Raw genomic sequence first — 26,625 nt, forward strand, 5'->3', positions numbered from 1 at the left:
AGTTCATGGTTCATGTATTGTTGAAGCCTGGCTTGGAGAGTTTTGAGCATGTGAGATGAATGCAATTGTGTGGTAGTAAGCATTCTTTGGCATCGCCTTTTTTGGGGATTGGAATGAAAATGGATCTTTTCTAGTCCTGTGGCCACTGCTGAGTTTTCCAAATTTTCTGGCATATTGATTGCAGCACTTGCACAGCATCATCTTTCAGGATTTGAAACAGCTCAACTGGAATTCCGTCACCTCCACTAGCTTTGTTCGTAGTGATGCTTCCTAAGGCCCACTTGACTTCGCATTCCAGGATGTCTAGCTCTAGGTGAGTGATCACACCATCATGATTATCTGGGTCGTGAAGATCTTTTTTGTATAGTTTTTCAGTGTATTTTTGTCTCCTTCTCTTAATATCTTCTGCTTCCATTAGGTCCATACTATTTCTCTCCTTTATTGAGCCCATCTTTGCATGAAATGTTCCTTTGGTATCTCTAATTTTCTTGAAGAGATCTCTAGTATATATGTGTGTATATCACATATGCACACATATTTTAAATTATTATTAAAGTGAAAATACAAAAATTCAAATATTTAATTTTTTTCAAGTATCTAATTCTAATTTGAGGGGTAGAGGGGGACGAAGAAAAGAAGAAAGGCATATGGGAAAACAGTTGATTTATTTCTCAGAATCTTGACACCCAATGCTAACTTGCCTCTAGCATTAAATCCAACTTGAAAAGGCTGACAAGGCGCCTAAAAAGTGCTTGGGGGCCTCTTTGGTGTTTTCTACAGTGCCTATTTGTTAAGTTTTGTGAACAGAAAACAAGATTTGGTGTGGGGTTATTTTACTTTGTAGAATTTAAAATGCCGGTTCTCCTCTTCCTGCCACATCTCTCAGATGTAATAGGCAGGATCTCAGGATTTACGCTCTGTGACGTGGATTTCGGGCTGAGTCTTCTCTCTGGCATCAAAACACCCTACCTGAGTCTTGGACGGAGTCCGCACCAATATCTCTTCCGACTTTGCCGCAGAAAACCGTGGACCGCTAGGACAAACAGCCAAAGAATACGCCCGCGGGATATCAAACCCGGGAGCCGGGGGCGGGGCGAGCCTGGGCCCCGCCCCTCGGCGAAGCCGGTAACTCGGCACAGGAGCGGGAGGGGCGGGGCGAGCCCTGCAGGCGACCCCGTGATTGGCACGCAGGCTCCCGCTCACGGCGAGGCTACCCCTACCTCTAGCCTGCAGGAGTGCTAGGCTAGTGCGGATCTACAAAGTTTGTCCGCTCCGGGGCACCGTAGTGGCTTTTACGCTGGCGGAGAGGGCCCGGCTGAGCTAGGCTGGGCTGGCCGGCAGGAGCCCGGCTCAGCTTAGGAGATCCTGATGGCTGCGGTGTTTCTCGTAACGCTCTATGAGTACTCGCCTCTTTTTTACATCGCGGTGGTCTTTACCTGCTTCATCGTGACCACCGGCCTGGTGTTGGGATGGTAAGAGTCCCCAGGGCTATGGGCAAGTGGCGTCGGGGCGGACAGCCGGGGAGATGAGTAGCAGCGGGCTTCAGGGTGACTGCTGGACTGGGGCTGTCGGAGAGCCAGTGCTCAGGGCTCCCACTGGCTCAGGAGGAAAACAAGGTGGACATCTACCCGCATCACTGCCCTGCATCATCGTCCGATCCCCGTCGCTGCGGGTATCTGGGGATGGTGCAGGATTGAGGTATTTTACCCAGCTTTTTTCTAGGTGATAAAGTAGCCAGTAAGGGCTTGGTCTTGGTGTGAGGATAGAGAGGCTGTCCAACAGGCTTCTGTCCGGATTTGGGGCCTACTGTGTGCCCGGAGTGAGCCCGTCATCTGCGGTACAGTCCTCAGACGTGGATAGTAGACCCAGTTGTTCGTTGCTCTTCTGACGTGAACTGAGCACTTGCCGTGAGATCTTCCAGCGTAACTTACAACTGAACTCTGAACCGTTTGAGAATGTATTGATTTCTACACACATTCCACACCTTTTGAACGGTGAAACTATAAAGACATAATTTTAGAGCTGGAAGAGACCTCAGAGATAAGTTACACTAAGGCATAAGGGCACTTCTCTTATTGGAGACTAGGAGAGTAGACTGTTAGCTCATCCGTGAGCCATTCTAGCTCAGAGATTCTAAAATTTCTCTCTCGAAGAGATGCCATTGTATCATGTTTAGAGTCGTCTTATACTATAGCTAGCTGAAACCATCTTACAGGTCCATCCTTTGAAGAGAGAGACATGAGCTGGATTTTGAAGAGTGAGTATTTTGAAAAAGAACTGGAGCTAAATGTGTATAGTAGAGAACAGAAGGCATTTTAGAGATTACATGAACAGAGGGTCAGAGGAGACATGCTAGTGAATAGAGCAGGCTGTGTAATATGAGTTTCAAAATACCCTTTGAGCATGTATATGTGATTACTTTGGGCTTCCCAGGTGGCTCAGTGGTAAAGAATCCACCTGCCAATGCAGGAAATGCAGGAGATGTGGGAGATCCCCTGGAGGAAGAAATGGCAACCCACACCAGTATTCTTGCCTGGAAACTCCCATGGACAGAGGAGTCTGGGGGGCTACAGTCTGTGAGGTTACAAAGAGTCGGATACCACTGAGCAACCGATCATGCACATGTGATTACTTTAAAGAAAGAACACAAGCTCTTGTCAATTTCTGAAAATATGCCATCTTTAGGAACTAAGTAAAGTTTTTAACATTTTCACACTGCTTTCCACGTTGTCAGCAGTAGATTATAAAATTCTTTCTTGGTTGGTGGGGGAAGAATAGGACCAATTTTACACAATCTGATATTCTTGACACATCAGAATTTCTTGCTGTTGTTCATTTCAAGAAAGTTTGTAATTGGAGTTAGGAAGATGTTGTCTAAGTGAGAAGAGATGTCTAAACACAAGATTTTTATTGGCTAAACTGTTAGTGTCTTCAAGAGTATAATTTTCCTCCATTAAGGAAAATAAGTAACCAGTTGATAATTGCATAATATCCTTAAATTTTAATTTTTAATCAGCCTAATAATTTTAAAATTAATTTTCAGTTGGCCTGATTCAACTAATTAGAGATTGTAGATATCTGTCTTTAGTTATGGGAGGAGGAAAACTAGTAAAGACCTATTGATAGTGATGGTGGTGTCTGTAAGTGAAGGGTAGTTCAGAACCTCATGCAGGGGTGGTAAAGAGACAGACTTTGGAGTCAGACAGGTTCAAATCCTGGCTTTGCCAAATTTGAGACTTGGTTTGAAAAGTTAATGATTATCCAAACACTCCATTTAAGTATGACTTTTCCCTGGTGGCTCAGAGGTTAAAGCGTCTGCTTGCAATGCAGGAGACCCAGGTTCAATCCCTGGGTCAGGAAGATCCCCTGGAGAAGGAAATGGTAACCCACTCCAGCATTCTTGCCTGGATAATCCCATGGACGGAGGAGCCCGGTAGGCTACAGTCCGCAGGGTCGCAAAGAGTCAGACATGACTGAGCGACTTCACTTTCACTTTCTTTACAAGGATGGAGGCCCGGATAGTTGTAGAACTTTGAGAAGTCTGAATTAAGCATGGCTGAGGCCACAAAACTATATAGTGCCAGTCACTTCCATCCTGATTTGGCCCTAACCAGTCATCTTAAGCTTAATCCAGCTATTCTCTCCATATGGGTTAGCTTTGCCCATGTAGATAACCTTATTATTATTATTTTAAACTAGCGTTTACAGTGAAGGCCATCTAGAGCTCCTCAAAGTAATTTTCTAATAGTACCCCCAGGCAGAAGGCAAATGCATTAATCCACTATGCTTTTTCACTGTGCTTGTCATTTTCTTTAAGCTCCCCCAATATAATTTCTGTTGGGCATCTGTCTTCTCTGTCATGGTTCTTACCTCAGTACTGCTTTGCAAAACCCATTGCTTAGTTCCTTTCCCTGTCTTTCACACTGTGTGGGAGTAGAGAAAGAATGGAAGCACCTGACTGTTGGAATCCCAGTGGCAAAGAATAATACAACTGAAAGTATTGAATTTCTGTTTAACTACATGATGGTTTCTGTGAGCTCTAATACTCAGATTTATCAAGCTCTAGCTATTTTGCCAGGCAGTGTGCAGAAAGGAGGCCGGAGTGCTATATACATCCTTAAATAGTTTCAGTTAATTCATGACCCTGACTCTGCAGTTGCTCTCTGCTTCCTCTTGACTGCAGATTATTAAGCTATTATCCTTCTGTACTTTGCTTGGTGACTGTGGGGCAGAACCTCTAAAGACCTTTCTTCTTTGGAGGCTCACTGCTTCCATGAGGCTTTGCCAGTAGGGGAAGGGAGTAGAAGGCTAGAGGAGGACAGAAGGACTTGCTGCTTCCTGTTTGATTATTTTCCTCCTCTGTCTCACCACAGCCATGGTGCCTCCCTCTGGCCTTAACAGTGGGTCACAGTTTATAGTTTTCTACGCTCTTAGAACTAGCCTCATTATACCCCTCCGAAGATTTCAGTACATCTTCCTCAGATCCGAGTCCCAGTTGCTCCGAAGTCTTTCCTCCAAATCTCTAAGCAGTAGGAATCCTCTTTGCTCTGTTCTGTGTCCCGGGAGTGATAGTTGCTTCCCACTGTAACTAATTCTGTGATACTCAGTGTCTCCCTTTTGCCTTTTCAGTTCTTCAACATCTGGCTAACAAATTTTTATATTAAATTATCTGTTAAAATGCTGGTGTGGCTTTGGTCCCTTGATTGGACTGATAAATATTAATATATTGATTAAGAATTTGTTACTCAGAATGGGATCCAGGGGGGAAATCCTTTAAGGATCGGATTTGGGTTTGGTCATTTCTTCAGCTCCTTGCCAATGGGAAATAAGATTCTAGTAATCCGTGGTATGGATTGGCATCATGATTAATCAGCTTACTGCCTTTATTTGCTTACAGTTAATGATTTCTGAAGCTAAGTGCCTTGGGGGACCAAGTGGCTGAAGTACATGACCGTTATGGCAGCAGTGATACTGCAGAGACTGGGGGAAGGGTGGGATGGTTGCTCGTGGGGCCACTGGAGCACTTGCAGAAAGGAAATGACATGTTCATATCTTTAAACGCTCAGATCAAGTCAGTCAGAGAATCAGAGTTTTTATGATGCTAAAGCTCTTTACTTCCTGTAGCCACAAAGCTACACAGTTTTAATTGTGCCGGTATTAGAATTACATAGTCCTGTTTAGGACACTGACTAGGAGTCAGAGCCCTCAAACTTGCAATGGCAATATCTAAATGCACTTGATAGAGCTGAGAATCTTGAAACCCCAGTCACTCTGTGTGTGCCTCCCTTGTTGATGGAGGCAGCTTGCTTTCCATGTCTGAGAAAACTGGGCCTTCTCTTGCTTGAAGATCCTGTAATATACCTCTCTTAGGGCAGCTGCTTTGCAAACGGTGTCTATACTCAAAACCTACCTCTGTAACCATTTGTCGCTAGGCCCAGATCTCTTCATGTTCCACAGAACAGGGACAAAAACCTGACCTAGTTAGAAAGAACCAAGCCTCTAAAAGAATAACAAAAGTTGGCTAATTTGTATCCATGCAAATTTGGGAAGTATGTGTGGGAATGAAGTGTAAATAGATTAGGGCAAGGAGGATAGAATGTAACAGTGGATCAAGTTACATTTATTGATCTGGATGTATTCTTAAAAAAATCTGACTTTCATGTGTTAACTTGTATATGGTTGACTGAAACTTGGACTAAGAGCTGCCCTATATTTAATAAAGTTGAGATGCTAGAACTTTCCTGGCATAATGAAGAGGAAATCTGGAGGCTTAGGAAGATAGGAATATTGGACTGGATTTCTTATGTGCCATCTGCACACCTACCTCTGACTGCATCCTTCAGCATGACCTGGAAGACACATTTCACAAGGGCGCTAAGGAGAGACTGGTGGCCTTAAACATCTCTGGTGCCTGTCCACTGTAGGGCTTTTATGATGTGGGAGATGCTGCCATTCAGGTGGACCTCCTGATCTGAAGTGAAGTGACAACACATAACCACAAGAGTCAACGTGGACTTCTGTCCCCTAACAGGCAGTGGAGGACAATGCAGAGAATGATTTGGCCCACAAGGACCCAGTGGCTAATGGATTAGCGCGTCCTTAGGAATAAAATAGAGAGGTGGCCTCCTAAGTCCTACATCAAGTACACAGAATGAGAAATTCCAGGCTGGAACTAGAAACCTGACTTGTCATAGTGAGGAGTTATGACCTTTGGCCTACTTTTCAAATCTAAGTCAATCCATAGAGCTGGAGCCCCTGCTTGATGGTGAGGTCAGGTCCCCTTGAGGAAGGTCTCTGTCTCCTGAGTACTGCCCCAAGGGCACTGTGAATCTTCCGTCAGGTCTTCTCAAAGTCTGTTGTCTCTCAGCTGCAGACGCACTCTCTGTACTCTGCTTTTGATTCTGGAGCTGGGACTTTGCAAAGCTATTTCTCTTATGCTAGTTTGCTCCCTGTTAGGCTCTGCCAGTTCAGTTCAGTTGCTCAGTTGTATCCGACTCTTTGTGACCCTGTGGACTGCAGCATGCCAGGCTTCCCTATCCATCACCAACTCACAGAGCTTGCTCAAACTCATGTCCATCGAGTCGGTGATGCCATCCAACCATCTCATCCTAGAAAGAGTCTGGAAGGCTGGTAAAGGAGGAAGGGACTTCCTGTTAACCATTTGCTTCCTTTTCCTGGTCTGCATTCCTGCACTACTGGCATCACCCTGGCCTGTGAAGCAGCAGTTTATTTTAGTTTTCAACTTTTCCTCACACCAAGAATCAGGCTTACTGCACTCCTTCAGAAATATCAGTACCAGCTGGCCAGCACTCCTACTACAGAGGTCTGGATCCAGCTCTGGGGGATTCCTTCTCCCAGCTTCTAGCTGTAGTAATCCCCACGCTTCCTTTTGTTTCCTTAGCCTTAGGATGGATAACTGCTTCTTGCTGGGATACCTTAGTGCCCCCTTCTTGCCTTGACTGTCCTCCAGTTCTTGGTTAATAATTCTTTATATTACATTCTCTTCTAAAATGTTGATGTGGTTTTCTGTCTCCTGCCAACCCTGCCTGAGACACTGACCTTGACTGTTTCTTATCTCACGTGTCGAATGCAGCAGGTTGTGTGTGTGAGTGATGAGGTTGGTGATGAGGTACATGTTCAGTTGCTTCAATCATACGACCCCACGGACTGTAGCCCGCCAGGCTCCTCTGTCCATGGGATTCTTCGGTCAAGAATACCAGAGTGGGTTGCCATGCCCTCCTCCAGAGGATCTTCCCAACCCAGGAATCGAACCTGTGTCTCCTGCATTGCAGATGGATTCTTTATCCACTGAGCCATTGCGGAATCCCTCTTAGGAAAAGAATATAACATTATTTTGTATTTGCTTAGAGTACAAGGTATGTGACACTTTTGCTGGGAAGAAATTCCTTGGAACAATTTAGAAGAAAAAACTTTTAGAAATGGCATTTCAGACCTTAATAGGGACTTAAGACAACTTATTCTAACCCTTCTTTTTACAGTTAAAGGCACAGAATTTTAGAGATTGAATCCCTTGACTCAAATTTGCTCAGGCACAACCCACTTCCTCTCCAAGGATTTCCCCATGAAAGTTTTTTATTGATATATCCTGACCCAGTGGGCCAGTGTGCAAGATGTCACAGAAGAGAAGCGCCCTCACCCCCAGATTAACAGCTAAGTTTTCTAACTGGCTTTAGCACTAAAGTCTGAAGGAGTGATAAATGTGTTTACTTTCGGAACTTGAAACTTTCTCCTCAAAGTAACTTTTATTCATGAGGGACTCTGTGAGACTCCAACAAGAAAAGGAGGTCAGTTCTATTGATTCAGCAGCTGACAGGAAGCTTAGGAAGCGTGTACAGGGTAAGACAGTGGATGGGCACTATGAAAAAGCATGGATTGAATCGGAAGTCCCCAGGTTACCACTGTGCTGGAAGTTTAAGCAGTATGAAAGTGCAGCAAACACTTTAGAAATGGGAAAAACTGGAATTATTGAAAATTCCAGGAGGATTAAGTATGAAATTGTAATAGTAAAAACATTGGAAAATTCTCTCCCTCTCTCTCTTTAGAAAGTTCTCTTAATGGAAATAAAAAGGTGGGGGGGGGGGCTGGATTTATAGAAAAGAGAAAGTAGTGAATGTTAAGAAACATTTATTTAGTTAGCATTCCATTATTAAGAGTTGTCAAAATGACTTTGAGTGGAAAAAAATAAAAATGCAATTTGATTGAAAAGAAGATTTGTCAGTTTTATATTTCATTATATCTTCTAAAATCATATCAACCATGATCTGATACCAGGCATCAATGTCTTTATTCAGATTTTTGACTAAAAATGTGGAAAAGACCAGATGTAAGGATGGTGGCCAGAGGCCCATACATTACTGGGTCTAAATACTAGTATTTTACAGAACCAATTGTCAACACCAATTATGAATTATGAATTGTCAACACCAATTATGAATAGCCAGTCTCCAGTGTTTAATCTTATTCTAAATCATTTCTGCATGTTACCTTTGAGTAATACATTAAAGCTAGAAATATTGGCCCACATCAAATAAGTTTAAACTGTGGAAGTTGTGGAAATTTTGTGCAAAAAGAGCAAATTCATCATAGGTCATGTATATGAAAAGGTTGAGGATTATTCTAGGCTGAAAGCTCGACATGTGTCACCAGGGTGTCTGCTGATGTGATCTTAGACTCATTAAGCATAATGTTTAGGACAAGAGATGTGGTCGGGCTATGATGTCACTCTGCCACACAGTGAATTCTGCTCACCTAGCCCTCTGTTTTCCCCTCAAAGCATGAGGATATCAGGGGAACAGGACTGGCAAAGTCAAATAAGGACCCAGCGCCTTGACTAAGCCCTGGCCACTCTAGCTATGCTTTACTGACTCCTCTAAGGGGATAGGAATGTGAAAATGTCTGAGATTTTAATTTAGAAGTGTAGCAGTGTTAAGATATAATTCATATAAAGCAGTAATGAAAAGTCAAACAGCAAAAACATCAAGCTTAAAGGAAAAGATTAATAGCTTTTAAATTAAGAACCCTGTTCATCTAAAGATACCATTATGTATGTGAAAAAGCAAGGTATAGAGGGGCTGAAGATATATGCAAGTAAAAGACTAATATTCATACCATATAAAGAATTTTCTATAAACAAGACAAATAAAGACAAACCAGTAGAAAAGTAGGGAAAGGATATGAAAGGGCTTTCCCAAAAGAGGATATCCAAGTAGCAATAAACATAAAAAGTGCTCCATATCATTAGTCTTCAGGAAAATATAAATTAAAACCATAATTCAGTGGCACCATACACCTACCAAGATGGCTAGTAATGTTTTGGCAAGGATATGGAGCAAGGGGGGACCTCATTCATTGCTGGTGGAGTATAACTCTATATGGTTCTATAACCGTATAGAATAGTTGTTAACATTATCCTCCAAAGTTGAAGCACAGACCTTTTGGTCAAGAGACTCCGTTCCTAAGAGGAATGCATTTACATATATACATTGAGAACCTGTTATGAAAATATTCATATAAGCAATATTCCTAATGGCCAAAATGTGAGAACAACTGAAGTGTCCATTAAGAGTAGACTGTGTAAGCAGATCATGGCATATTTTTGCAATAGAATACTATATAGCCACAACAGTGCAGTAAGTATGGATGCAAAAATGAATCTTCAATGCAATGTGATAAAATAGGAAATAAAAGTATACACAGCATGCTTCCACCTATATAAAAGTTCAAAAACAGGTAAACTAAATTATAGTACTTGAGGTCAAGATAGAGAAGGAAGGGGTAGTACATGGGAGGTGACACAGGAGACTTTCTGAGGATACTGTTTGGTTCTTAACTTGAATAACAATTATTTTGTTATTCAAAAAAGTACTTTGTGTACCTTTTTATAGGTATGTTATCCTTTGCAATAAAAAGGTTATATCAGATAAAAAGGCTGAATATTGAGCAACATTTATAACAACAATTTTAAAAGATGTTAAATCACGGACTGAAAATGTAGACCCGAGATTAAGCATGAGGGAAAGAAATTAAAAATCTAGAGAAAGGAATTTCTTTTAATAATAGATGTACTTTGCCAACTGTTGATGTGATGTTGTGCCAAGCAGCCTTGGGTAGGCATGCTTAAAGAGAAGCAGCATTTACATGTCAAATTATTTGTTTCATTCTGAGGTGTATAGGCACAGAGCAGATATGGTATAACCTCTAACAGTATTGATTAATGTAAATATTTGGAGAAATATTTTTATATTAAAAGCAGATACATTATGAAATATAAAAAGCTTTTCACAAAGGAATATCATGCTCACAGTGGGCTGCTTCCAGATATTTCCCTAAAGCTTTGCCTTTTGGAGTTTCTGGCTCTTATACCTTAAAGCGTTCTTTAATTGAAATTTTTAGGCACAGGGTTATAAAATACCCGAAATACAGTACTTGAACCGACAGTAGAAATGAACACGATGAGATCTAAATTCTCGCTTTTACTGCTGGTAATGTAGTTATAGTCAGGCAGTGTGGGTAAAGAAAAAAAATGGTGGGATGAGTTAGGGAGAATTAAATAATGAGGAAGGGGCCAGAATTATTGCAAAATTCAGACTTAAATTGAAGAAAATAGGGAAAACCACTAGACCATTTAGGTATGACCTAAGTCAAATCCCTTATGATTATACAGTGGAAGTGACAAATAGATTCAAGGAATTAGATCTGATAGACCGAGTGCCTGAAGAACTATGGATTGAACAGGAGGCGGTGATCAAAACCATCCCCCAAGAAAAATAAATACTAAAAGGCAAAATGGTTGTCTGAGGAGGCCATACAAATAGCTGAGAAAAGCAGAGAAGCTAAAGGCGGAGGAGAAAAGGAAAGATATACCCAACTGAATGCAGTTCCAAAGAATAGCAAGGAGAGATAAGAAAGCCTTCCTAAGTGATTGATGCAAAGAAATAGAGGAAAATAGAATAGGAAAGACTAGAGATCTCTTCAAGAATATTAGAGATACCAAGAGAACATTTCATGCAAAATGGGCAAAATAAAGGACAGAAACGGTATGGACCTAACAGAAGCAGAAGATATTAAGAAGAGGTGGCAAGAATATACAGAACTATACAAAAGAGATCTTAATGACCCAGATAAGCACAATGGTGTGAACACTCACCTAGAGCCAGATATCCTGGAGTGTGAAATCAAGTTGGATGTGGAACAACAGACTGGTTCCAAATTGGGAAAGGACTACGTCAAGGCTGTATATTGTCCCCCTGCTTGTTTAACTTATATGCAGAGTACATCATGAGAAACACTGGGCTGGAGGAAGCATAAGCTGGAATCAAGATTGCTGGGAGAAATATCAATAACCTCAGATATGCAGATGATACCATCCTAATGGCAGAAAGTGAAGAAGAACTTGATGAAAGTAAAGAGGAGAGTTAAAAAGCTGGGTAAAACTCAACATTCAAAAGACTAAGATCATGGCACCTGGTTTCATCACTTCATGGCAAATAGATGGGGAAATGGTGGAAACAGTGACAGAATTTATTTTCTTGGATTCCAGAATCACTGCAGATGGTGACTGCAGCCATGAAATTAAAAGACGCTTATTCCTTGGAAGAAAAGCTAGGACCAACCTAGACAGGATATTAAAAAGCAGAGACGTTACTTTGCTGACAAAGAGTCTTCTAGTTAAAGCTATGATTTTTCCAGTAGTGATTTATGGATGTGAGAGTTGAACTGTAAAGAAAACTGAGCACCAAAGAACTGATGCTTTTGAATTGAGAAGACTCTTGAGAATCCCTTGGACTGCAAGGAGATTCAACCAGTCCATCCTAAAGGAAATCAGTCCTGAATATTCATTGGAAGGATTAATGTGAAGCTGAAGCACAATACTCTGGCCACCTGGCGAAGAACGGATTCATTTGAAAAGACCCTGATGCTGGGAAAGATTGAAGGCAGGAGGAGAAGGGGATGACAGAGGATAAGAGATGGTTGGATGGCATCACCGACTCAGTGGACATGAGTTTGAACAAGCTCTGGGAGTTGGCAATGGACAGGGAAGCCTGGCATGCTGCAATCCATGGGGTCACGACTGAGTGACTGAACTGAACTGATGTGTAGAGTGGTTTTTTTTCTTTGCTTTTTTTCACTCTATAGGATGTAAGTAAGAAAGAGAAGGTGTTTTGACTGTCACAGGAAGATTATATCTTGTGTCCTACCACTTCACATGCCTGACTTGACCTCTAAAGGGCCTTGGGGCAACAATGAGCAGTGAGGTCAAAAGCGGTGGGGTAACTGATTCTGAGGATCAAAGAGAAGTTACTGGATTTGTGTTTTCTCTCTGCCAACCCATAAGTCCACTCCATCATCAAGATTACCGTTGCAAGCACTTCCATAATGCCAAGCCCTCTTATAAACATTTACAGGTGGCGAAACAGTTACATAGAGTTGGAGTGATTGCTTAAGGACACATGGCTGTTAAATATCTTGTTCCTTACTTTAGGAGGAAAGCAGTTTTTAATTAAGTATGATGTTAGCTATACTTTTTTTTATTGCCACCCTTTATCAGGTTACGTTCTTTTTCCACATTTCTAGTTTCCCGATGGTACTTATTGGACTAGACATTGGATTTTAGCAAACACTTTTTCTGCATGTATTGAGTGTATTTTCTGTATTGAAAAGATTGTATGGTTTTCCTTTTTTAGTTTGTTAATATGGTGTATTATATTATATTTCTAATGTAATGTTAAGCCAGCCTTGCGTTCTTGAGATAAACCTTGCATTCTTGAATATTAACCTTATATACTGTTGGATTTAATTTGCTAAAATTTTGTTAAGGATTTTTGTATTTATGTTCCTGAGAGATATTTGTTTGCAGTTTTCTTGTGTTGTCTCTTCCCTTCCTCTGCAGACTTCAGTTACATGTATATTAGATTGCTTGAACTTTTCCCTCAGCTCGCTGATGTTTTGGTTTTTTGTTCAGCCTTTTTTCTTTTGTGTTTCATATTGGATAACTTCTGTTGCTATAGCTTCACATTTACTAATCTTTTGTCCTGTGATATCTGTGGTTGTTTAGTTGCTGTGCTGTGTCTGACTCTTTGTAACCCCAGGGACTGTAGGCTGCCAGGCTCCTCTGTCCATGGGATTTCCCAGGCAAGAATACTGGAGTGGGTGGCCATTTCCTTCTCTTGGTATCTTCCTGAACCAAGGATCAAACCCGTGTCTTTTGCACTGGCAGGTGGATTCTTTACCAGTGAGCCACCTGGGGTGTCTATGCTAATCCCATCCAGTGTGTTTTTCATTTTCAGAGATGGATTGGAATCTTTTCTGTATCATCCTCGACTCTATACTGTAGCACAATCTTTACTTATTTTCTTGACACGTGGAGTATGGTGATAACAATTGATACCCTTGTCTACTCATCCTAATATCTATCCCATCCCTGGGATCTATTAATACTAATCCCAGTATCTGTCCCATCCCTGGGATCTATTCATTAGTTCCTCTGCTCATTCTGGGTCATATTTTCCTGCTTCTTTGCATGCCTGTGAAGTTTTATTAAACGCTAAACATTGTGAATTTTACCTTAGTGGGTGTTAGATATTTTGTATTCATATGAATATTCTTGAACTTTGTTTTGGGATTTAGTTAACTTACCTGGAATGCTTTGATCTGTTACAGACTTGCTTTTTAGCTCTTTAAGGCAGGAATAGAACAAGCTTATCCAACGTTCTATAAAATTAGAATCATCTGGAGTGAAATTTTGTTCCATTTGCTAATTTTACTGGCTTTCTCTTAGTATTAGAGTCATGATTTTGAAATTTTAGCTTGCAGCCTGGATTTTAGTGGAAGTCCCCTGCCCCCTTCCTTTGTCCTCATCCTTGCTGTTTAACCAGATTCCTAGACCCCCTCAGGAAGGACTGGGTCTTACAATGACAATTCTGTTCCATATTGATATTGCCCTAACCCAGTTCCTGGATTCAAGGTGTGAACCTGGCTCTGGCCTTTGTCTTGAATGGACAACCTGTAAGGCCCTCTATCTGTGAGAAGGCTTAGTTGCCACTGCCTGCTACCAGACTCAGAACATATCAAACCATGGTATCAGTCTTACTCATTACTTTATTTTTTCTTTTCAGATGCATAAAGATCCATCTTTTAACTCAGCTATGACTCTTTTATTTTATTAAAACTTATTAATTAACATTTTCAAACATACAGAAAACTTAAAAGAATACATAGTGAACACACATATACCCATCACTTAGGTTCTACAATCAACATTTTATTATAATGTCTTTATTACATATGTATCTATCCATCCATTCCTCTATCTACCCATCAGTTCATGTTAATTTCTTGAAACTTCAAAGTAAGTTTGTACTCTTCATCTATAAGTATTAAATCATTGCATATTGCTATCTAGAGTTGAATATTTGTTTTTGTTTGTAGTTCTTTTATTTTCTTTTGAAGTAATACACAGCAAAATGTACAAATCTTAAATGTTATCACACATATGTATGCAACTCAAACCTCAACCAAGATATATGACTTTACCATCACCAGATAAAGTTTGCTCACGCCCTTTCCCAATCAGTTCATACTGCTACCCCCTAGAAGCAGCCATTGTTCTGTTTTTTATTTCTACCATAAATTAGTTTTTCCTACTGCAGGCTTTCCTATTATGGAATCATAGAGCATACACTTTTTTATGTAAGGCTTCTCTAGCACAGTATGTTTTTGAGAATTATCCACATGGTTGTTTCCTTTTCATTGTTGAGTGGTAGTATTGCTTTGTTTAAACAGTGACTAAACCACTATTTGTTTACTCATTTCAGTGGGCTCCTTTTGATTTTTCTTTTTCTTAATATGTCACTGCTAAGTGTTTGGAGAGAAAACAGTGTATTAAAGTAACTGTGCTATCTTAAACTAAAGTCCCCTGGTTTAACTAATGTGTTTTCATTTTTAGTTGTTTTGTTTAAACTGAGTAAACTTATCTTCTTTCTACCATTATAAGGAATTGAATTTATGCATTCCATTTTCCCTCTAAGTTTGTTCTTTATCACATTTTTACATGAAATTTAAAAGTAGAGAATATGTTATATTAACGAAGGGCTATATTTAGTGTTTAAAATTCTTTTGTCCCTTAAATAATATCAAATAGTCTACATATTAAATATATATTTACTTTTTATATCATTTAGAAGTTCAGTAATTCTATCATATTTTTGCTATTGTATTAGGTACATTTTGGTTATAATCATGGAACTCCTTTGTAATCAACAATAATTAACAATAGAAATCTTTGTTTTCAAGAGTATGTTGATTCAGCCAGGTGAACAATATATTCCGATTCTATGGGATATCTAATCTCTCTTAATTTTGGATTACTTCTTCAATATAATGTAAATTTTCTGATACTTAGGTTAAAAGGAGTAACTAACAAAATACAAAATACTTTACATATCACAGAAAGTCTCAGTATTTGTTAAAGTTATGCTTCATTTTATTTTTACCTTTCTTCAGGTTTGGTTGGGATGTTCCAGTAATTCTGAGAAATTCAGAAGAGACCCAGTTCAACACAAGAGTTTTCAAAAAGCAAATGAGACAAGTCAAGAATCCTTTTGGCTTAGAGATCACCAATCCATCTTCAGCTTCAATTACAAGTTGGTGGCTATTTTCCAAAGATTTCTCTCTTTCTATGACCCTTTCTTAGCCCTTTAATTTTCTTTCTCTATTGCTTTCTCTTCCTCAGACCCAGCAAACATTTGTTGAGCACTTGTTCTGTTCTAGGAGCTATGCTGCATACCTGAGACACAACAACTAGTAATTCACAAATCTTGCTCCTAAGGAGGTTATCAACTAGTAAATACACGCATTTATACGAGAAGGATAAAGTGTCACAGGAGTTAATAAGAGACGTCTTTTTAGGATGCTATGCCATTTTCATTGGTCTTCAGTGTAGAGAGAAAAGCAAAGCAATGGAGGAGAAGTAGAGCTAATTAACGTTGCTACCCTCCTGAAGAACAACCATCATTTCATCCGAAATTCTGGTATTTTGATATTAAATGGTAACAATACATGGTAGTAACAATACATGGTAGTTGTTTCTGTACTTGGGAAGATAAGTTGTCTGCAAGATTATCTAGGAAAGTAAAGTGAAGTAGCTCAGTCGTGTCTGACTCTTTGTGACCCCCGTGGACTATAGCCTACCAGGCTCTTCCGTCCATGGGATTCTCCGGGCAAGGATACTGGAGTGGACTGCCATTTCCTTGTCCAGGGATCTTCCCAACCCAGGGATTGAACCCGGGTCTCCCACATTGCAGGTAGACGCTTTACTGTCTGAGCCACCAGGGAAGCCCATTATCTAGGAAACACTGGAGTAAATGAAAGAAAGGGTTAAGTTTCAGGAGGTGTATGCAGGAAAAGCTTCGTAAAGAGAAATGTTCTGTCTGTCTCTTATTTTTCTTTTCTTCCCCCACCCACTTTTTTCTTTTCTTTTTTTTTTAGAGTAGAGTCTTGAGATAAGTAGGTGTTTATTTAGGGAGGTTGGAAGAACTTCTAGGTAGAAGGAGAAGCATGAGCGTAGCACTGAGATATAAGCAGAAAAATATGTTAAAGAATCAGTAAGTCGTTTGTTGGGCTTCCCTGGTGGCTCAGACTGTAAAGAATCTGCCTGCAGTGTGGGAGACCTGGGTTCAGTCCCTGGGTTGGGAAGATCCCCTGGAGAAGAGAATGGTAACCCACTCCAGTATTTTTGCCTGGAGAATTCCATGGACAGAGGAGCCTGGCTGGCTACAGTCCATGGGTCACAAAGAGTCGGTAGTATATACAGATATTATGATATGACTCAATTCTTTTTAAAGAGTCATAGTACTTCATTATAAAGTGTTCCATATTTTATTCATTTAATCTCCTTGTGTGGCTTTCAGCATTTTGATATAACCACCCGCTCCAGTGTTCTTGCCTGGAGATTCCCAGGGATGGGGGAGCCTGGTGGGCTGCCATCTATGGGGTCGCACAGAGTCAGACACGACTGAAGCGACTTAGCAGCAGCAGCAGCAGCAGCAGCAGGGCTATAAACATATATCTTTTCACATTTTTGCTAGTAATATATTAAGAAATTCTTTTCTATAGTCCATTTTTTCCTTTTTCTACCTTTTTTTTAATATGCCTTTTCTGTTTTTTCCTCTCCTGTCTACTTCCAGATTTTTTATCTTGCTTCATGTAGTGTGGTTCTTAGGTGAAACAGAGGAAAATATGTGTGATTTTAATATATGTATGTAATTTGTATTAATGGAATGTTTTTCTTCAGCTACTTAATAACTAGTTGAAAAACATAGCTAATTGAATTTTCTAGTCTTGAATCAATACCTGATGTTTGGAATTATATAAAAATTTGAAATCAAATTCTGTTCCAATTATCTATGTGAAATTCCTGCCAATTAAGATTTTTGCTTAACTATGATTAGAAATTGCTCTATGTTGCTGCTACTGTACATATTCAGAATCTGAGCCTGTGTGTACACACTACGAAACTGAGAAGAAAAATGAAAAACTCAGTTTTTGATGTCCTCTAGAGCATCTGCTTGTGTCTATGTAGCTCCTTCCCCAAGGAGATCACCCTTTAAGAAATAGAAAATGCATCAATAAAAATTCCTATTTACAAACAACAGAAATGATTCCAATAAAAGGACATTGCATAGTTTACAGAATTGCCAGTAGGTTTGGAGAGCCAGAATCAGATACCAAGGCTGTTCAGCCAGGAACAATGACCAAAACCATGCCCTTTTGCTCTGGTAAGTATGCCGTGGCCACTGAGCACTAGACGTTGCAGCTTGCACTGTCAACAGTATGAGAAGTGAATGTTGCTGCCCTTGAACTTGATATTGCTACAACTGCCATGGGCAAGGGGATAAAAATCATACAGCTGGCATACAGTCCTATGTAAGTGTTAATAGGTAAAACTACATAAGATAGTTGTATGTGCATAAAGCAATTACTCTCCAATAAAAAAATTTAAATTTAGAAAAGATAATTGTATGTTCACTTAATAACTTATATATCTACATAATCAGATTTACTTAAATTATAATATCTTTTATTATGCTGAGAGCAAATAAGTGAGGGCAATAAGCAAATGAGTGAGGGCATCACTGTCAACCCTCCATGTTTTGGTATCTCCACTCTTTCCTCATATTTTGTGTATTACATGGGACATTAATTGGATGACAAGAGTATATTAGTGTTGTCACTGAGTGTGTTCATATTAATACAGCTCAATTTCTTTTTAATGTTTTTTCTATTCTGCTGATCATCTTGTGGCCCCCATGGGTTGTACACCTGCACTTTGGGAGACAGCTCTATTAGTTCTTGTAGTGAGGATTATATATACTGTTAGAGCAGTAGGTTATCAATAGTGAACTATATTTCAGTCTTTTAAATCTGTGTGGGCAGAGTCTTGAAGTCACAAAGAAAAATTACAACTTCCAAGGCTAAGTATGAAATATTACTGAGAGCACTTCAAAATTGTGTAGACATTGAAGTTTTTATATCTTTTGTTTCAGAGACCATTTCCTTCATTTATAGACACATACCCTTTAATGAGTTCCTTTAACTGCCATCAGCCTGGCCAGCGTCCAAAAGGAAGCTTTTGTTACTCACTGTGTATAATTGTAATAGAAATTACGTTAGGTAATTTTCTTCTCTTTGTCTCATTTGTTTTCTACAGCTGGCATAACTTTGACAACAGATTGCCTTGAAGATAGCCTCCTTACATGTTACTGGGGGTGCAGTGTTCAAAAATTATATGAAGCTCTGCAGAAGCACTTTTATTGCTTCCGAATAAGCACTCCGCGAGCATTAGAAGATGCTCTGTATAGTGAATATCTCTATCAAGAGCAGTATTTGTATCCTTTTATTTGCTACATCCATTAGCACATGAAAATTCTAGACTTAAAACTTTCTATGAATAATATTGCATTGCTAAGTTTTTACTCCTTTTGGTATATTGTATTCTTTGGTTATAGTGGCAATTTACCTTTACATCTTCAAAAAGTATTAAAAAGGATAGCAAAGAAGAAATATATTGCCAGTTACCAAGAGATACTAAAATTGAAGACTTTGGTACAGTGCCAAGATCTCGCTATCCTTTGGTAGCGCTATTGACCCTAGCTGATAAGGATGACCGAGAAATTTATGATATTGTAAGTAATTTTAAAATTCTGGAAGCATTACTTTTAAGTGATTTGATTGATGGGTCTTAATTATTTGGTGAGCTAGAATAAGATTTATTTTAATTTCTGTGGCCTGGACACATTTTTCTTGGAAAAAGAATGTACGGGAAGTACTCCTGTAAGAGTTTTTTTATGTGTATTGCTTCTTCAGAGTGTGACTTGTGGTTTCCCATATGGGTAGCAGGAATATGATTATATTTAGAAAATAAAAGACAGAGTTGAATTATGTTAATTTCCTCATTCTGTATTCTGTGGTATTTGCCACATAGAAGAAGGCTGTTAGGGAGAATGTTTATTCCTGGCATTTTTAGCACCAGATAAATAACTATTGTAATGATCTGAAGGGCTCCATTTTAAGACAGTGTCCACTCTTTTCTCTGCGTGCTTGCAGTCATCTTGTTTCCATCACAGCCCCTGTTGCACCTACTTCTTATATGTCTTTGGTCCCTATATTTTCAGTAATTATTGTAATCATCTTTTCTCATTATGTGCTATTTCTTTAGTCCAGTCAGTTCAGTCGCTTAGTCATGTCCGACTCTTTGCGACCCCATGAATCGCAGCACGCCAGGCCTCCCTGTCCATCACCAACTCCCGAAGTTCACTCAGATTCACGTCCATTGAATCAGTGATGCCATCCAGCCATCTCATCCTCTGTCGTCCCCTTCTCCTCCTGCCCCCAATCCCTCCCAGCACCAGAGTCTTTTCCAGTGAGTCAACTCTTCGCATGAGGTGGCCAAAGTACTGGAGTTTCAGCTTTAGCATCATTCCTTCCAAAAGAACACCCAGGGCTGATCTCCTTCAGAATGGACTGGTTGGATCTCCTTGCAGTCCAAGGGACTCTCAAGAGTCTTCTCCAACACCACAGTTCACAAGCATCAGTTCTTCGGCACTCAGGTTTCTTCACAGTCCAACTCTCACATCCATACATGACCACAGGAAAAACCATAGCCTTGACTAGATGGACCTTAGTTGGCAAAGTAATGTCTCTGCTCTTGAATATGCTCTCTAGGTTGGTCATAACTTATCTTCCAAGGAGAAAGAGTCTTTTAATTTCATGGCTGCAGTCACCATCTGCAGTGATTTTGGAGCCCAGAAAAATAAAGTCTGACACTGTTTCCGCTGTTTCCCCATCAATTTCCCATGAAGTGATGGGACCAGATGCCATGATCTTCGTTTTCTGAATGTTGAGCTTGAAGCCAACTTTTTCACTCTCCTCTTTCACTTTCATCAAGAGGCTTTTGAGTTCCTCTTCACTTTCTGCCGTAAGGGTGGTGTCATCTGCATATCTGAGGTGACTGATATTTCTCCCGGCAATCTTGATTTCAGCTTGTGTTTCTTCCAGTCCAGCGTTTCTCATGATGTACTCTGCATAGAAGTTAAATAAGCAGGGTGACAATATACAGTCTTGACATACTCCTTTTCCTATTTGGAACCAGTCTGTTGTTCCATGTCCAGTTCTAACTGTTGCTTCCTGACCTGCATACAGATTTCTCAAGAGGCAGGTCAGGTGGTCTGTATTCCCATCTCTCTCAGAATTTTCCACAGTTTATTGTGGTCCACACAGTCAAAGGCTTTGGCATAGTCAATAAAGCAGAAATAGATGTTTTTCTGGAACTTTCTTGCTTTTTCCATGATCCAGCGGATGTTGGCCATTTGATCTCTGGTTCCTCTGCCTTTTCTAAAACCAGCTTGAACATCAGGAAGTTCACGGTTCACGTATTGCTGAAGCCTGGCTTGGAGAATTTTGAGTATTACTTTACTAGCATGTGAGATGAGTGCAATTGTGTGGTAGTTTGAGCATTCTTTGGCATTGCCTTTCTTTGGGATTGGAATGAAAACTGACCTTTTCCAGTCCTGTGGCCACTGCTGAGTTTTCCAAAATTGCTGGCATATTGAGTGCAGCACTTTCACAGCATCGTCTTTCAGGATTTGAAAGAGCTCAACTGGAATTCCATGACCTCCACTAGCTTTGTTCGTAGTGATGCTTTCTAAGGCCCACTCGACTTCACATTCCAGGATGTCTGGCTCTAGATGAGTGATTACACCATCGTGATTACCTGGGTTGTGAAGATCTTTTTTGTACAGTTCTTCCGTGTGTTCTTGCCATCTCTTCTTAATATCTTCTGCTTCTGTTAGGTCCAGACCATTTCTGTCCTTTATCGAGCCCATCTTTGCATGAAATGTTCCCTTGGTGTCTCTAATTTTCTTGAAGAGATCTCTAGTCTTTCCCATTTGTTTTCCTCTATTTCTTTGCATTGATCACTGAAGAAGGCTTTCTTATCTCTTCTTGCTATTCTTTGGAACTCTGCATTCAGATGCTTATGTCTATCCTTTCCTCCTTTGCTTTTCGCCTCTCTTCTTTTCACAGCTATTTGTAAGGCCTCCCCGGACAGCCATTTTGCTTTTTGCATTTCTTTTCCATGGGGATGATTTTGATCCCTGTCTCCTGTACAATGTCACGAACCTCATTCCATAGTTCATCAGGCACTCTATCTATCAGATCTAGGCCCTTAAATCTATTTCTCACTTCCACTATATACTCATAAGGGATTTGATTTAGGTCATACCTGAATGGTCTAGCGGTTTTCCCTACTTTCTTCAATTTAAGTCTGAATTTGGTAATAAGGAGTTCATGATCTGAGCCACAGTCAGCTCCTGGTCTTGTTTTGGTTGACTGTATAGAACTTCTCCGTCTTTGGGTGCAAAGAATATAATCAATCTGATTTCAGTGTTGACCATCTGGTGATGTCCATGTGTAGAGTCTTCTCTTGTGTTGTTGGAAGAGGGTGTTTGCTATGACCAGTGCATTTTCTTGGCAAAACTCTACTAGTCTTTGCCCTGCTTCATTCCGCATTCCAAAGCCAAATTTGCCTGTTACTCCAGGTGTTTCTTGACTTCCTACTTTTGCATTCCAGTCCCCTATAATGAAAAGGACATCTTTTTGGGGTGTTAGTTCTAAAAGGTCTTGTAGGTCTTCATAGAACCGTTCAACTTCAGCTTCTTCAGAGTTACTGGTTGGGGCATAGACTTGGATTACCGTGATATTGAATGGTTTGCCTTGGAGACGAACAGAGATCATTCTGTCATTTTTGAGACTGCATCTAAGTACTGCATTTTGGACTCTTTTGTTGACCATGATGGCTACTCCATTTCTTCTGAGGGATTCCTGCCCACAGTAGTAGATATAATGGTCATCTGAGTTAAATTCACCCATTCCCGTCCATTTTAGTTCACTGATTCCTAGAATGTTGACGTTCACTCTTGCCATCTCCTGTTTGACCACTTCTAATTTGCCTTGATTCATGGACCTGACATTCCAGGTTCCTATGCAATATTGCTCTTTACAGCATCGGACCTTGCTTCTATCACCAGTCACATCCACATCTGGGTATTGTTTTTGTTTTGGCTCCATCCCTTCATTTTTTCTGGAGTTATTTCTCCACTGATCTCCAGTAGCATATTGGGCACCTACTGACCTGGGGAGTTCCTCTTTTGGTATCCTATCATTTTGCCTTTTCATACTGTTCATGGGGTTCTCAAGGCAAGAATACTGAAGTGGTTTGCCATTCCCTTCTCCAATGGACCACAGTTTAGTCCAGTAGTTTACCCCAATTAGGAAGATAAAAGCATGTTAGAGACCTAAAAGGCCCTGAGCCTGACATTCCTCTAAGTTCAGTAGAAGCTTGTGGTGCATGAAATAAACTTTTGGTAAAATCTTATCATGATGAGAATGCCTTTATAACCAATTTGCTACTTTTCTGAAGTGCCTGAAATAGATATATTGATTAATACAGATATGGTAACTTTTTTATGACACTTTGTAACATACAAAGTACGTTCACCACCAGTAACTTATTTATTCCTTCCAACAACCTTGTATGTTAGGGCAAATATCCTTCTTATAAACACTGAAAGAGTTTGAAGAAAATTCCCAGCCATTCACGAAATAAGAGATGGAACCAGGGCTTGATTTTGAGCCTTTGTAGTCCTGTGCCAGCATCCTTTGGTTTTGTAGGATTATCTCCATGAAACAAGCATGCATTGAGCTTTGGAAGGTGCAGACCCTAACTGGGAGATGTAGACCCTGCTCAGTGTAGTTATGCCTGTGTAGTTTTTTTTGAAGGGGGATATTAATTTGAAGTTCCACTAACCTGAAGTCTGTTTTTTCCAAATAAAAGTCATACTAACCAGTTTATTTCCAGGACCTAACAGTACCTAGAACTCAATGGGTACTCAGTAAATTTGTTCAGTGAAACAACAAAAAAAAGAGTCATACCAATCAATGTTAGCGAGCCACTTACAGCCCCACAGCTAAGCTCCTGGATAGTCTACAGAAGAGCTCTTGTCTCTTTCTCCCTTTGTGCTCCTGTGGCCCTCCTCTCTTCTCCACTGAAGGAAATAAGATGTGCTGAGGTGGGTGCTTCGTATTTCCAGCCTTTCTGCCCTTTACCCCGCCTATCTGGGCAAGATAGCCCTTCTCTCTCCACCATGTCCCCCCGCTCCCCATCTCTTCTAAGCTCCCCTATTACTGGTGACAGGTCACACCTGTCACCTTCTTCTCAGCTTCCCCTGTGGTTCCTTTCCCCCTCACTGCTGCTGCTCTTTGTCAACATGAATTCTCAAACTCTTCCTTATTTTCTAATTTTCCTCCTCCATCTAAACAGAGGAGTATGTGTGTGTGTGTGGTGAAACACATATAAAACTGACCATTTTAACCACTTCTCAGTGTAAAGTTCAGTGGCATTGTAAATGGGGAAAGATTTGCTCTCACACCCCTGGTCCAACTGGAGTGAAGTCTCCTGGCCCTGTAGTGCTCAGGGGAGACTTATTCCCACAGGGCAGCTGGGTATTGGCTCTACTTTCTACTTCTCTCTTTCTTTGTACCTACCTGCCTGGGTCCTTCTCTGCGTCCTCTTTTCTTATCAGCAGGCTCCCTCCTTTCCTTCCTGTTAATCCTAGCTTCTCCATCTCTTATCTCTCAGTTCAGTTCAGTTCAGTTGCTCAGTCGTGTCAGACTCTTTGCAATCCCATGAATCGCAGCACGCCAGGCCTCCCTGTCCATCACCAACTCCCAAAGTTCACTCAGACTCACGTCCATTGAGTCAGTGATGCCATCCAGCCATCTCATCCTCTGTTGTCCCCTCCTGCCCCCAATCCCTCTCAGCTCACATGAGGTGGCCAAAGTACTGGAGTTTCAGCTTTAGCATCATTCCTTCCAAAAGAACACCCAGGGCTGATCTCCTTTAGGATGGACTGGTTAGACCTCCTTGCAGTCCAAGGGACTCCCAAGAGTCCTCTCCAACACCACAGTTCAAAAGCATCAATTCTTCGGCGCTCAGCTTTCTTCACAGTTCAACTCTCACATCCATACATGACCACTGGAAAAACCATAGCCTTGGCTAGATGGACCTTTGTTGGCAAAGTAATGTCTCTGCTTTTGAATATGCTGTCTATGTTGGTCATAACTTTTCTTCCAAGGAGTAAGCATCTTTTAATACACCCTTTACCCAGATCTAATTGTTAACATTTGCCCCATTTTCATTACTTGCCCATATGTATATGTATATATGGGCTTACATGGTGGCTCAGTGGTAAAGCATCCACCTACCAATGCAGGAGATGCAGGGTTGATCCCTGGGTTGGGAAGATCTGCTGGAGAAGAAAATGGCAACCCACTCCAGTATTCTTGCCATAATCAGAGGAGCCTGACGGGCTAGAGTCCATAAGTTTGCAGAATAGTCAGACATGATTTGGTGGCTAAAAACACCAACAAACAACATGTATGTGTATGTATATATATATATTTTTTAATGAATCGAGAATAAGTTGTATACATGATGATTCTTTACATCCAAGTACTTCAGTGTGTGTTTCCTAATAGTAAGTGTCTTCTCTTAAGTAACTATGATATAGTTATCTACTTTATAAATCTAACATTGATACAATACTTTATCCAATCTATTACCTGCATTCCAATTTGTCAGCCTATCTAACAGTATTGTTTACAAGATGTCTTTCCTTCCAGTACATATTGTAGTTTAGAGTAAAAAATTATATTTGTCATGTATTTTTAACCTACTTTAACCTGAAACATTTCCATCGCCTTTTTTTTGTCTGTTATGACACTAGCATTTTTGAGGAATATAGTCACATGCACACACTGTTTTTGTAAAACAGGACATTCCTCATTTTGTCTGATGTTTCATCATGATTAGATTGAAGTTAAGCATTTTCAGCCAGTGTACCAGGCAGGTGATAATGTTTGCTTTTCAGAGCATTGCCTATAGAAGAATGGGAGGTTCTTTTCCCTCATTGGCGATGTTAATTTTGATCTCTCAGTCAAGGTATTATCTAATTTCCCATTGTTTCCTTTTTTTTTTTTTCTCCCTCCCTTGCAAATAATAGGCAGTGTGTGAAAAGGCACTTTAAGGCCATACAAATATCTTGTTCTTTATCAAAATCTCTCCTTGGATTTAATATCCATTAATGATTCTTATCAGAGTTCATCTTCACCATGATGGTTGCAAAATGATTATTTTCCAACTTCAGCCCTGCATTCAGCCCTCTGCCTTCTATTACAAGTAAGAGACCTCTGATTTATCTCTTTAATTATCTATTTGTTATCTCACAGCTTCATAAATTCCTTTTCCTCCCAGTGGTTTATAATTCATTACTGAATTTGATTATTTAAGTCCTCAAACTACCCTTTCCTTATTTCCTACCCCAAACTGAGGATTTATCGTCAAAAACAGTGTCCATAAATTCCTCGGATTAGTTCTCTCAAAAGTAAAAAACCTACGTAAAGAGGTATACTCAGATGATGCTTTCATCCCCAAGTTCATTGTTTTCTGGCTTATCCTTCCTATGTTTCTTATTCTAATGGTAAGAAAATATAGATATCTATCTATTTTCATTGTCCCTTCTTTCTTATGTAAAAAGTAGGAAACACTACACTATGCATGTTCTCACTTTTTTTACTTTATATCTCCTGGAAATCACTCCAGATGAGTTCATAGAGATCTTCCTCATTTTTTTTTTAAAACAGCTGCCTAGCACTCTATTGTATGTAGGGTATATATGCATTAATGCCATAGTTATTTGACCAGTCTCCTGTGGTTGGACATTCAGGTGGTTTCCAGTATTCTGTAATAACAAATAATCTTGCACTGGATAATTTGTGTGTCTGTAGTTTAATATTGGTGAGGTTATGTGGTTGAAGGCTAAGTAAATGAGGGTCATCTTGTTACCTACTGCCAAATTCCCCTCCAATGGAGTTGTTCCTTTGGAATCGTATTTTTTTAAAAAACACATTTCCTCCAGCAGTATATGATGGTTTCTCCATAGAGTGTACTGATAAGCTATTCAATTTTTGTTAATCTGATGAGCAAGAAAT

The 26,625-nt window shown here is 40.1% G+C and overlaps 1 protein-coding gene across 1 annotated transcript in view; it reads left to right on the forward strand.

Annotated features, from left to right (window-relative positions):
• The first annotated feature begins 1,284 nt into the window (after nt 1–1,284).
• CGRRF1 (cell growth regulator with ring finger domain 1) overlaps nt 1,285–26,625 on the forward strand; it is a 63,101-nt gene continuing 37,760 nt past the window's right edge. Inside the window, exons 1-4 of the mRNA XM_004010659.6 lie at nt 1,285–1,472; nt 15,523–15,662; nt 18,728–18,905; nt 19,055–19,202. Of these exons, the coding sequence (XP_004010708.1) occupies nt 1,369–1,472; nt 15,523–15,662; nt 18,728–18,905; nt 19,055–19,202 (570 nt within the window). The 5' untranslated portion in view covers nt 1,285–1,368. The remainder of the gene's footprint in view (nt 1,473–15,522; nt 15,663–18,727; nt 18,906–19,054; nt 19,203–26,625) is intronic.

Source organism: Ovis aries, chromosome 7 (assembly GCF_016772045.2).
Source record: "Ovis aries strain OAR_USU_Benz2616 breed Rambouillet chromosome 7, ARS-UI_Ramb_v3.0, whole genome shotgun sequence".
In the NCBI taxonomy this organism is placed as follows: domain Eukaryota; kingdom Metazoa; phylum Chordata; class Mammalia; order Artiodactyla; family Bovidae; genus Ovis; species Ovis aries.